The sequence below is a fragment of the Myodes glareolus genome, chromosome 9, assembly GCF_982192425.1.
Source record: "Myodes glareolus chromosome 9, mMyoGla1.1, whole genome shotgun sequence".
Lineage (NCBI taxonomy): Eukaryota > Metazoa > Chordata > Mammalia > Rodentia > Cricetidae > Myodes > Myodes glareolus.
In genome coordinates, this window is record NC_142034.1 from 66562418 (window position 1) to 66574274 (window position 11857).

General features: G+C 48.4%; 1 protein-coding gene across 1 annotated transcript in view; it reads right to left on the reverse strand.

The window, feature by feature from the left end:
- LOC148120957 (la-related protein 1-like) overlaps positions 1–7917 on the reverse strand; it is a 31754-nt gene extending 23837 nt beyond the window's left edge. Inside the window, exon 1 of the mRNA XM_087909581.1 lies at positions 7288–7917. Within this exon, the coding sequence (XP_087765707.1) occupies positions 7288–7642 (355 nt within the window). The 5' untranslated portion in view covers positions 7643–7917. The remainder of the gene's footprint in view (positions 1–7287) is intronic.
- Between the last annotated feature and the right edge of the window lie 3940 nt (positions 7918–11857).

Consider the following 11857-nt stretch of genomic DNA (forward strand, 5'->3'; position numbering starts at 1 on the left):
TTTCATAGAAAAGCCACAGGGAGACATCTCAGGTCACCAGCCACAGAAGGTTGGTCACCTTGAAACTCAAACAACTCCTGGCTACTCATCCTCATTTAAGAAAGGCACAGAATACCCCATCCCCTAAGTCCTCAATTTACACAAATATGGTTGTGGAATGCATCTTCTGGCTGTGTGCAAATTACGCCTGTGTAAGATGTTGATTCTGAAAAACCAAGCTGATTCTCAGAATCTAGGGAGCACTGCATGAGTCCAAAGTGTAAAAGGAATGAAGAGTCTAGGCAAGCTAGGGAAGGTCTAGAAGACTCTGCCCAGTGGTGGTGGCACACTCCTTTAATCCCAGTACTCAGGAGGGGGAGGCAGGTGGATCTCTGTGAGTTCGAGGCTAGCCTGGTCTACAAGAGCTAGTTCCAGGACAGGTTCCAAAGCTACAGAGAAACCTTGTCTCAAAAGGGAAAAAAAAAAAAAAGAACCAAAAACCAAAACAAACCAAACCAAAACAACAAAAAAAAAAAAACCACTCTGCCCAGGTTCTACTTTAAATTTCCTCAGCTTCTTCCTTCACTTAGCTGTCTTCATTAGCTGTTATCAAAACCTCAATCCCAAGAGGGTATGGTCATTCTCCTCCTGGCCACTTCTTTGAGATCACCCTGAGCCAGCCAACAGAGGTCTGTGAGCCTTGACTAAAGAAACCCTTCCAGAGCCAACCAACACCTAATTACCCCTCTGAGCTCCTCTTGGATTTTGTGAACAGGGGCACTCCCAAATCTGCCAAGCGCTCCATTTTTAAGAGGGCTTTGTGGTTTGAGGCACTGCTCCTGTTCTCTCTGCTTGTTTCCCAGAGAAGAGAAGACTGGAAGCTGAGTAACAGCATAAAATGCTGACTCTGGCTTGGGACCCACTACAGACCCAGACGAAAATCAGCAGAGTCTCTCAGGAGGTTCACAGTCAAGAGTTGTCCCTACCCCATCCCCAAAAGCCAGAGCCACCTCCCAATCACCTATCCTTGCTGGGCAGGTAGCTGGAAGGTTGCTCCCCTCCCCTGCAAAGAATCCTAAAAGTGCCTTCCTTCTTCAGAAGAAAAAGTGACACAAGCCAAGGTGAAAAGGCCTTAAGCCTCACTCAAACTGTTCTTAGTGTTCATTTGTAAAAACAACAAACTCAAAACAAGGGAATGACCATATGACCTCAACAAAACAGGATAACCTAATATAATCTAAAATGATCAAATCTGCCATTTGTTATCAAAAGGACTTGTGTGGGAGTTTATTTGCTTGAGACAGCCCAAGCTGACCTAGAACTCTTGTACTGCCTCAGTATCCCTGTGGTGGGAGCACAGACATGAGCCACCATACCCTGTTTCAACGAAGATCTAGACAAGCTTCACCACAATGCATGACTGGACGTCAACCTTTTCACATCATTAAAAGCCTCCTCCTGAAAGTCCACTTCTTTACTGATAAAACATTTGATTAACAGACTTTCTTGTTTAACACTGGATAAACTTAAGTGGCCACACTTTAATCCCAGCACTTGGGAGATGGGGGTGTTAGAATGGAACTTCAAGGTCATCCTATTTTTTTCTATGCATTGGAGTGGGAGGTGTCTCATAATAGGTACTGTTAAGAGGTTTCTATCACCACACAGTAAGGTCAATCACTCCACCAACCTCAGTTCATGAACCCAAGAGTTTCTAGCCTTCACAGGGCTTGAAGTCAAGACATGAGTTCCCCATCACAATGGTAGATTTGAGGAAACATGCACTTAAAAACTCTGCTTCAGGGGCTGGAGAGATGGCTCAGGGGTTAAGAGCATTCATTGCCTGCTCTTCCAAAGGTCCTGAGTTCAATTCCCAGCAACCACATGGTGGCTCATAACCATCTGAAATGAGGTCTGGTGCCCTCTTCTGGCCAGCAGGCAGACACACAGACAGAATATTGTATACATAATAAATAAATAAATAAATATTTAAAAAAAAAAACTCTGCTTCAGTTTTGTTTTGGTGGGGAGTGGGTTCAGGATTCTAGCAGGGAGAACAGTTTTAACACTAGAACCTTAAAACATTTAGGTCTAATCTAAATGCAGTAGAAGAAACAATACAGAGACCATAGGTTATATGACTAGGGCTCAATCGAAAGCAGGATAAGTACATGATGATAACTATCACAAGTGTATAGACTTATTTTATTTATAAATGTGTGATCAGAGTACAACTTGCAGGTATCAACTATGTGAGTTCCGAGGATTCAACTCAAGCCATCAGGGTTAGTAGAAGGTGCTAGGTGCCGTTATCTGCTGAGCCATTCACTGACCCCACAAATATGATTTTAAACTGTGTTTACTATATGCAACACTTATGGGTTTCCACTGTGCCTTGCACATGTGCTAAGGGCTTTTTAAATATTTGCCACCTTCAATTCTTAAAACTCTCCTTTAGGGGTGGAGAGATGGCTCAGCGGTTAAGAGCATCGCCTGCTCTTCCAAAGGTCCTGAGTTCAATTCCCAGCAACCACATGGTGGCTCACAACCGTCTGAAATGAGATCTGACGCCCTCTTCTGCCCTGCAGGCAGACACACAGACAGAATATTGTATACATAATAAATAAATAAATAAATAAATAATTAAAAAATCTCTGCTTTACGAGTAAATTATTAGTGACTCAGAGAGGTGCACAATTCCAAGATCACCTACCCAGCAAGTTAGAAATGCAGCTAGGGAACCAAAAGTGCAAACCCAGTTTCCAGAGCCAGAAGTCTAAAGACTTAAATAAATCTTTAGTACTGTGAGGTACTAGTGATGACCAACTAGTTTAGCATTAGGGACAGGGCAGGACCCACCATGAGTTAGCGGGCTTTGGAACCCTGACTCTGCAATCATCAGTTCCATTTCAGAATTTCATACAACACAAAGGAAACAGCTAAGTCTCAAACTCTATCCCCAGCTCAGGCACAAGCTTTCTCAGTATAACCAGTGAGAGGCAGACAGACAACAAACTCACACAGGCTGCTTGCTTGAGGAATCTCCAGGGTCTAGGAGATGAAAATTAACTAAAGCTTGCAGTGAATAAAAAATTGATTTCCAGCACTAAGGAGGCAGAGGCAGGAGGATCTCATTTGCGTTCAAGGTCAGCCTGGTCCACAAAGTAAATTTCAGGACAGCCAGGACTACACAAAGAAACACTATCTTGAAAAACATACAACAACAACAAAAAAGTAGTCATTTCTTTGAGGGACCGGCCAACCTTTAAGACTCTCATTACTAGTCAGGTGCAGTGGGAGCACACCTTTAATTCCAGCAGGACTCCAAATCCAGGCCCGCCTGGTTTACAAAGTCCAGGAGAGCCAGGGCTGTTACAGAAGGAAAGAGGAGGGACGGATACCATGGGCTGGCAAAATGGCTTAGTAGGTAAAAGCACTTGCAAACTAGCATGACAATCTGAATTTAGGCCTCAGGACCCATATATGGTAGAAGGAGAGGACAGACTCCTGTAAGATGTCCTCTGACCTCCATGCCAGCACCCCATCACACAAAACAAGTGTTTAAAAAAAACAGCTGTTCATACATATGCTTTGCATTCAACAACAAGAAAAGGTAAAAATTTTCGTGAATTTTTATACAAGGGCGTATCAACTCACTGAGTCAGAAGAAGTTACTTTACTTTTTTTTTTTTTTTTTAGATAATGTCTCCTTTAATCCCAGCATTCAGGAGGCAACACCGGAGAGTTCAAGGCCAGCCTGGTCTATAGAGTTTCAGGACAGCCTCCTAAGCTACAGAGAAACCCTAGCTCGAAAAAATCAAAAATAATTGTCTCCAGAAGCTTGCTCTGTCGGATGAGGGATGATAGGTGTGAACCACCATGCCCAGTTCAAAGGTTAACCAAAGCAATCCGTGTTTCTTGTGGGGGTGCTGAGCTATACACAAAAACAAAACATGCATTCTTTGACTGCTTTCTTTCTCTCTCTCTTTTTTTTTTTCTTCTTTGGTTTTTCAAGACAGGGTTTCTCTGTGGCTTTGGAGCCTGTCCTGGAACGAGCTCTTGTAGACCAGGCTGGCCTCAAACTCAGAGATCCACCTGCCTTTGCCTCCCGAGTGTTGGGATTAAAGGCGTGCACCACCACTGCCCAGCAACTGCTTTCTTCTCACAAGTGAAAAAAAAAATTGGGGGGAGCCTCATCTGTTTGGATGCAAACCTTCCTACACCTGATTGGGGGGGGCCTTGGACTTTCCACGGGGCAGGGCACCCTGACTTCTCTTAGGACTGGAAAGCGAGGGGGAGGGGAAGTGGGAGCAAAATGGGAAATGGAGGGAGGTGGAAATTTTTAATAAATAAATAAATAAATATTTTTAAAAAATTTTTAAAAAGTAAAAATAAAGATGGAGATCCAGATAAAAGTTCCTGAGGTTCTATAATCTCCCAGGCACTAAGTCAATGGTTCTGAACCTGTGGGTCATGACCCCTTTGGGGTTCAAAGGACCCTTACACATGGGTACCTTTAGACAACTAGAAAGCATAGATATTTACATTACAACTCATAACAGTAATAAAATTCCAATTATGAAGTAACAACGAAAACAGTTTTATGGGTGGGGGTCACCACATCATGAGGAGCTCTATTAAAGCATCACAGCACTAGAAGGCTGAGAGTCACTGCTCAAGACTAAATTACGCACAGGTGTCAGTTATCAGTGAATGCTTACTACTACTCTTTGAGGAAGGTACATCATAAATTAACCTGTTGTACAAATGGGAAAGGTGAGACACACTGCTAACAAGGGGTACAGATAGCACTGTGAACACGTGCAGTCTGAGCACCGAACCTATCTCTTCCCACAGAGGCACTCTACAGACTCAGAGGGTGTGTGTGGCTTGAATAAGGGGAAAAGAATGTAAATAATACTGTTAGTGAGGGTGTCCAAAAGGACAAATCCCAAAATTTAAAATTACAAACCTGCGGGGCATGGTGACACACACCCTTGATCACAGCACTGAGGAGGCAGAAGCCGGTAGGTCTCTGTGAGTTCAAGGACATCTTGGTCTACAAAGTGAGTCCAAGGATAGCCAGGGCAGTTACAGAGAAACCAGTCTCAAAAACAACAAAAACTGCAAACCTAAAGCCAGGTATGGTGTTATATACCTGCAATCTCATGAATGGGAAAGCAGAGGCGAAAGAATAAAGAGGTCAGGACCACCTTTGATTAAATAAGAATTAAGCCACCCTAGACTACATTAAGACCATGCCCTCACCCATCCCTCCAAAAAACTACAAACCTAGGACTTGGAAGTTTAAACTAGATTGAGAACTCCATATGGGAGGAAAGAAATGGTAAAACATTATTTTATTACTAGTACTGCTTGTGTCTCTGAAGAACTAAAACACCAGCATCTGAGCCAAAAGGAAGCTAAAAATAGGCATTTGCAGCAAGCTTTGAAAAGCTTAGCTTGCTTTGAGACACTCATTTCTGTAGACTCCCAAGAACATATGCATCACCGAACACAAAAATCCCAAGACCACACAGCCACTCCACTAGTGTCCAGTCCGCAAAAAAAAAAAAAACAGGGCTCAAAAAGGACCTACAGATCCCATTGGCTGACGAAATAAAGGCACGACCAAACCTTACCCGCAGACAACCCAATCACAGAATTCATTCTACAACGCATCAAGACCTTAACAAGCTTAAACTCAGAAGCTACTGGATTAATTCCGGTAGTCTGCCAAAAGACTATTTCAAAGATTCTAAGCAAACTGGTAGTCACTCTCTTGTTTTAAGATGCCCAAAAAAATAAAAAGCAAGCAAAACCAGGACAGGCCCGCGGTGGTGGTGCAAGCCTTTAATCCCAGCACCCAGGAGGCAAAAGCAGGCGGAACTAAAGTGAGTTCAAGGCCAGCATGGTCTACAGAGCAAGTTTCAGGACGGAACTAGGTAGAAAAAAAACTGTCTCAGAAAGCCAAAATAATAAACTATATAAAAAAGAACAGAATTTATCTACCCTGCCCAGAACTTGTTCTTTGGTCACTTAAATTGTGTCTGGCTTTATCTGGAGGGAAAGTTAAGATGCCAGCCAAGCTGTCTTCTTCCCACGATCAATAACCCCTGTGACGCAAGCTATCAAGGGCCTTTGGCTTTACACAAAATGCCAGCTCAGGCACCTAATCCTGCCTGATGTCACAGCTGATTTAAAACCCACAAGGCAGGTTCACCAGTAGCTAAGAGCGGCGGCCTGAGTGAACAGCCTCATTTAAACTTCTGAGGAGCGCGGCTCCCGAGAGGATGATTATACCTCTGGGTTTAAAGAGGGGCAGGACCAAAGAGCGTCTTAAAAGTTGTTTCCCCCACTCTGTGGGTGGAGAGCGAGGATCTGAAAGAAAATGGAGGTTTCAGCACTGCCCCTTGCATAAGAGGATTCTGGAAGGGAAGGAGAGGAAGAGAACACTAGTACTACAGCACACCCCCCCACCCCATGTGCCCTCCTCCTAATGAAGCAACCCTAAGAGAAATCGAAAGGGCAACCAACGTGCTGAGGATGGGCTTATGCTGGGTTCCCCCAGTGCTAGGCCTGCACTTTCCTGCACTCTGGAACCTGAAAGCGGTTAGCTCCGACTTCCTCGGTGCCCACGGTGTAAGGGAGTTAAAAAAAAATAAAGTATTGGGACTCGGACGGTCAAACTCTAGGGCCACGCTCACTACGAGGCACCCGAGAACACACAGGCGGAAATCCTCTGTGCCCCTAAGGCTGTACCCCGAGGCGCGTGCCCGTCGTTGACCAAGCCGATCGTCCTCGGTTGGGATTCCCTAGTCACCTCCTGTCCGGACTCGGAGGGGGAGGGGAGCCCCGCGCGCAGCCCAGGCCGGCTAGCGCAGCGAACAGCCCCGGCGCAGCGCATGGCGCCCAACTGTCACCCGCCCGCCCCGCACCGGCCCGGCCACTCCTTCGCCACCACACACGCCCCTCGCGTCGCCGCAGGCAGCCACCGGCTCCGACGCACGCCGGAGCCCGCACTCCCCAAGCCTCACACGGTATCCCGAGGCGCAAAGTTGCTAAGTTCAAAGCCGGGCCCCGCTCAGAGCCGTGACACATGTTTACTGAACACGCACTCCCGGGGTGGCAGCACGCATAGGGAAGACAGGGCACACCGGGAGCACACCGAGCGGCCCCGCCCGGCCCGGTCCGGCCAGCTAGGCCCGAGGCACGCCGTTGCCACCAACCGCTGCTGCCCCGGCAGCCCCGCTCCGAGGGAAACGCCCGCGTCACCGCGCGGGCCAATGCCGCGACGAGCAGACCCACCTGGAGGCGGCTGTCCGTTCACCGCGGTCGGCGGCGGCGCGTGCTTCGTCCACGGGTTCACCTTGGGCGGCGGCGCCTCCACGAAGTCACGCCGGCCGCCGTCCTCGCCGTCGCTTCCCGCTGGGGCTTCAGCGACTGCGGGTGGCCGCGGGCTCTCGCGCTCCGCGCCGTCGCGGCTGGGCCTGGCGCAGACGGGCCTTGGCCTGCGGACGCTGCCGTCGGGCTCGCCGCCGCCGTCGCTCGGGCCCGGCTCGGCCTGGGCGTCAGGCACGGGCTTCTTCCTCGCCAGGCCGTGCTCGTCGGCCTGCAGCAGCGCGGCACCCGCCGGCAGCAGCGGCTCTACCTGAGTGGCCATCTGCGCGGAGCGGCCGGGCGCGCCGCGGGCCCCGCTCGAGGCCGCTGGCGGGGCGCCGGGGCCCGGGCCGCGCGGACGCGGGGCGGCGCGGGCGAACGCGGAGCGGCGCGCCGGGCAGCAGAGGGCTCCGGCGCGCCTGACTGGCCTAGTTGGTCTCGGTCCCCGGCCTGCGTCCCCCCGCCCCCGGCCCGGGGCGGCTCGGGGGGCTGCAGCGGTGCGGACGGCCCGGGGGGGAGCGGCGCGGAGAGCCGAGCCAGACCACGCGATCCGCGGCGGGCGGCGGGCGGGCGCGCGCCTCGGGACGCGGCGCGCGAGGGGCGGGGACGGCGCGGCGGCGGGCGGGCGCGCGCACGGCGGAAGACCCCGCCCCGTCCCCGCCCCCTCGGCATCCATTCCAGCGGCGCGGTAAGCGGACGGGGGCGAGCACGTGCCTGATGCAACTCTGGAGGGCGGGGGTGGGGGAGGAGCCTTAAAGGGCCAGCGCCCAAGAGCTACCGCAGGTGGAGCACATGGGGCCTGGCCACGCGGCCAGACGGCCTGACAACGCTAGCGACGTGGGTTGCGGGACTCCGGGGAAGGGGTCTTTTAATGCGTCGGCCCTGACTTGGCAGATGCTGCAAAGGGTTGTTTGACTGCCCCCTGTGCTTGTCTCCTGGGCCCATTCCAATGACCTTGGCCCAAACGCTGCTTGGCTAGAGCACCCGCAGTGGGTCCAAGTTGAGTCCTTACCCCTTAGAGGCAGCGAACGCCTCGGAAAGAGAACGGGATTCCCAGTAGTGTCCACCCTATCCAGGCCCCCGTGTCTCAGTGTTTTATGGGCAGGAAATAGCTTTTCTTTCAAGTAGCTTGTGATTTTCTAAAGAATTTTTTCGGGTGGAGTTGAACTGACAATTGGGGGACTCGGAGAGCTCTGAGATTTGTATCCTAACCCTGACCCTTTTGCTGTTTAGGACATCTGCAGTAGTCAGGTCCACCTCCTGGGTCTCGATTTCTTTATTGTAAAATGAAGGAACCATTTATTCCAGGCGGTTTTAAATTTCACTGTCATTCGGTATGATAAATATTTACTGACTTCGTGCTCTGGGGGCCTGCAAAGTTCTTAGAAAGGTCTGCCAATAAACCAGGCTAACATGCACCTGTCCTCCCGGAGTTTACACTGTAAGGTGGGGGAACGCACAGTAAACACGAGATACAAATGCTGTTCAGTAGTCACTACACGAGATAATGAAAATGAAGAAGACAAGATTGACTTCTTTAGTTGTTGAGAAGGTTTCCTTCAACTCAGATCCCAAAATACTGGAAATGGGAGAAGTTCTGGGACTGGTTCTAGAAACCTGAGGACCTTAAGACTGCAGGCCTTCCCAGGAGTCCCACACTCACCTGAAGCCCTAACAATCTGGAAGGTTAGCCTCTCCAAAAGAAGGACTAAGGGGCAGGTGGGTCTCTGGATGGAGGGCCGGGTTTCCTGACGACTCTCGGAAGTGAAACCTTGGTATTATGGTCATCAGGAATACTGGAAGAAGAACTGATGGCAAGCGGATGCACAGCTCCAACTCCAGCCACTGGCCTGAAAGCCTGGGACAGCTCTCCATACTTCCCTCAGAGTCCCTCTCTCAGAGGAAAATTAAGGGCAATTAATGCCTTACCAGTGAAACAGCCAAAGTCCCTATTATAAGACACACTAAGGCCAGTGCTTGAAGAGGTGCCAAAAACCATATGGTTTAAAGGAACTCGGGAATTGAAGCAGGATTTTAGAGAACTGTGGCCCATATTACACAACATTACACACCTCCATCAGGGTGTACTTTTACTTCTTGGTAAATACTTTCTGAGTATGGTATTTATACTAGACCTTCTCTGGGCTCTGTCAGCATTGGCATAATTATTAGTGGCCGTGTTTTGTTTTGAGACAGAATCTCATATAATCTAGGCTGACCTCAAACTGACCACGCAACTCAGGGTCATGACTTTGAACTCTTTATATGGCAAGGTTTCTTAGTAGCTCTGACTGTCCTGAAACTCTGTAGACCAGGCTGACCTCAAACTCACAGAGATCCACCTGCCTCTGCCTCCCAAGTGCTAGGATTAAAGGCTTGTTACACCACATCTAGTATGGAACAGTTCTTATATAATTCCATGTAGAGAGGAGATGTACCCCCATATAACATTTAGGCATAGCAAGACTTTCTGTGGCATGTGACTAGCTGGCCTATCTACCCAGCAATCTGTGTCAGTGCCAACAAAGCTGGTCAGGTCCTGCTGGGTGGGACCTGGGGCTCTGAGGTGGTTGCTCTGGGCCCTGCCCTGGGCCAGGGAAAGGCAGGGGTGGGGGTGCTAGAATTTAAGAGACCCTTTAGGACTCTCCTCAACTAGAGATACTTAGCCCTGGGAAAATAAACTGAATGTTGCTTTATCTTCTTGTTTTGAAGATGAGGTCACCGGAGTTCAGAGAAATAAAGATACTTATCCAAGGGCACGAGGTCAGTCCAAGGTAGAACAAAATCTAGTTTTTCCTACATTAATATAATGGAGGACTGGATAGGCAGGCAGGGTGGGCACACAGTCTTAATTCCAGTACTCAGAAGGCAGAGGCAAGTGAATCTCTGAGTCTACGGAGTGATTTCCAGGACAGCCAGGGCTATACAAAGAAACCCTGCCTTGATGATAGATAGAGATAGATAGATAGATAGATAGATAGATAGATAGATAGATAGATAGATAGATAGATAAGAAGAAAATGTAGGCTGGGGCTAGAGAAAAGTCTCAGTGGTAAGGGCACTGGCTGTTCTTTCAAAGGATCTAAGTTTGGTTCCCAGCACTCATAAGGTGGCTCACAACTATCTGTGACTGCAGTTCCATGGACTCTGATGTCCTCCTTGGGCACCAGGCACCCATTGTTATGCAAACATACTAGAAGGTAAAGCAAAATGAATGTGTTTAATAGAATATTTGGGGTTTTTTATTTGTTTATTTGGTTTCATTCTTTTATTTTTTGGTTGTTTTCTTTCTTTTTTATTTTTTATTTTTTTGAGACAGGGTTTCTCTGTGTAGCCTTGACTGTCCCAGAACTCACTCTGTAGACTAGACTGGCCTCAAACTTGCAGAGATCCACCTGCCTCTGCCTCCTGAGTGCTGGGATTACAGGCATGCACCACCACCACCTGGCTCAAAAATGTATAGCCCAGGCTGGCCTTGAACTTGTGATCCTCCTGCCTCTGCCTCCAGTGTGTGCCACCACACTGACAAAACAGAATCTTCAAATAAATAAATAAGAAGAAAGCTGGGCAGTGGTGGCACACACCTTTAATTCCAGCACTTGTAAATCAGAGACAGGCAGATCTCTGTGAGTTCAAGACCAGCCTGGTCTACAAAGTGAGTTCCAGGACAGCCAGGACTGTTACACAGAGAAACCCTATCTCAAAAAAACAAAGAAACAAACAAATAACAATAATATAATAATGGGCAAGTCAGGGGTGGTGGCACATGCCTGCGATGCCGAGGCAAGAGGATTGCAGCAGAGAGTTTGAGGCTAGCCCGTGCTACAGAGTGAATACTAGGCTAGCTGGAACTAAATAGCAAGATATATATATATATATATATATATATATATAGAGAGAGAGAGAGAGAGAGAGAGAGAGAGAGAGAGAGAGAAAGAGCGCTGTAACTGAGCTAAGGATAAAGGATTATCAGAAAGGAAGACTGGGGAAAGGAGTCGGGTTGTAATGCAGGAGACAGAGCTCAGATTAGGCTTTTTTTCCCCTAGTACTGAAGATTGAATATCAGTCTCTTCTTGGATGCTTAGCACATGCTATACCACAATACCACTGAGAAATTCAGGCTAATAATTCCAGTGGTTTTTTATTTTATTCGCAGTGCTAAGGATTGAACTCAAGGCCTTGAACTTTCCAGTCCCCAGCTCAGACTTCTGATTCCTGATATACTACAGCTTTTTTTTTGTTTGTTTATTTGTTTTGTTTTTTTTGAGACAGGGTTTCTCTGTAGCTTTGGAGCCTGTCCTGTAACTAGTTCTTGTAGACCAGCCTGGCCTCGAACTCACAGAGATCCACCTGCCTCTGCCTCCCAAGTTACGGGATTAAAGGCGTGTGGCACCACGGCCCAGCTATACTACAGCTTTCTAATCACAGAAATTTTTTTCTAAATACCAGGCAGGACCAAATAATTAATATAGATACTTGTTTTAGAGCCAGGAATGTT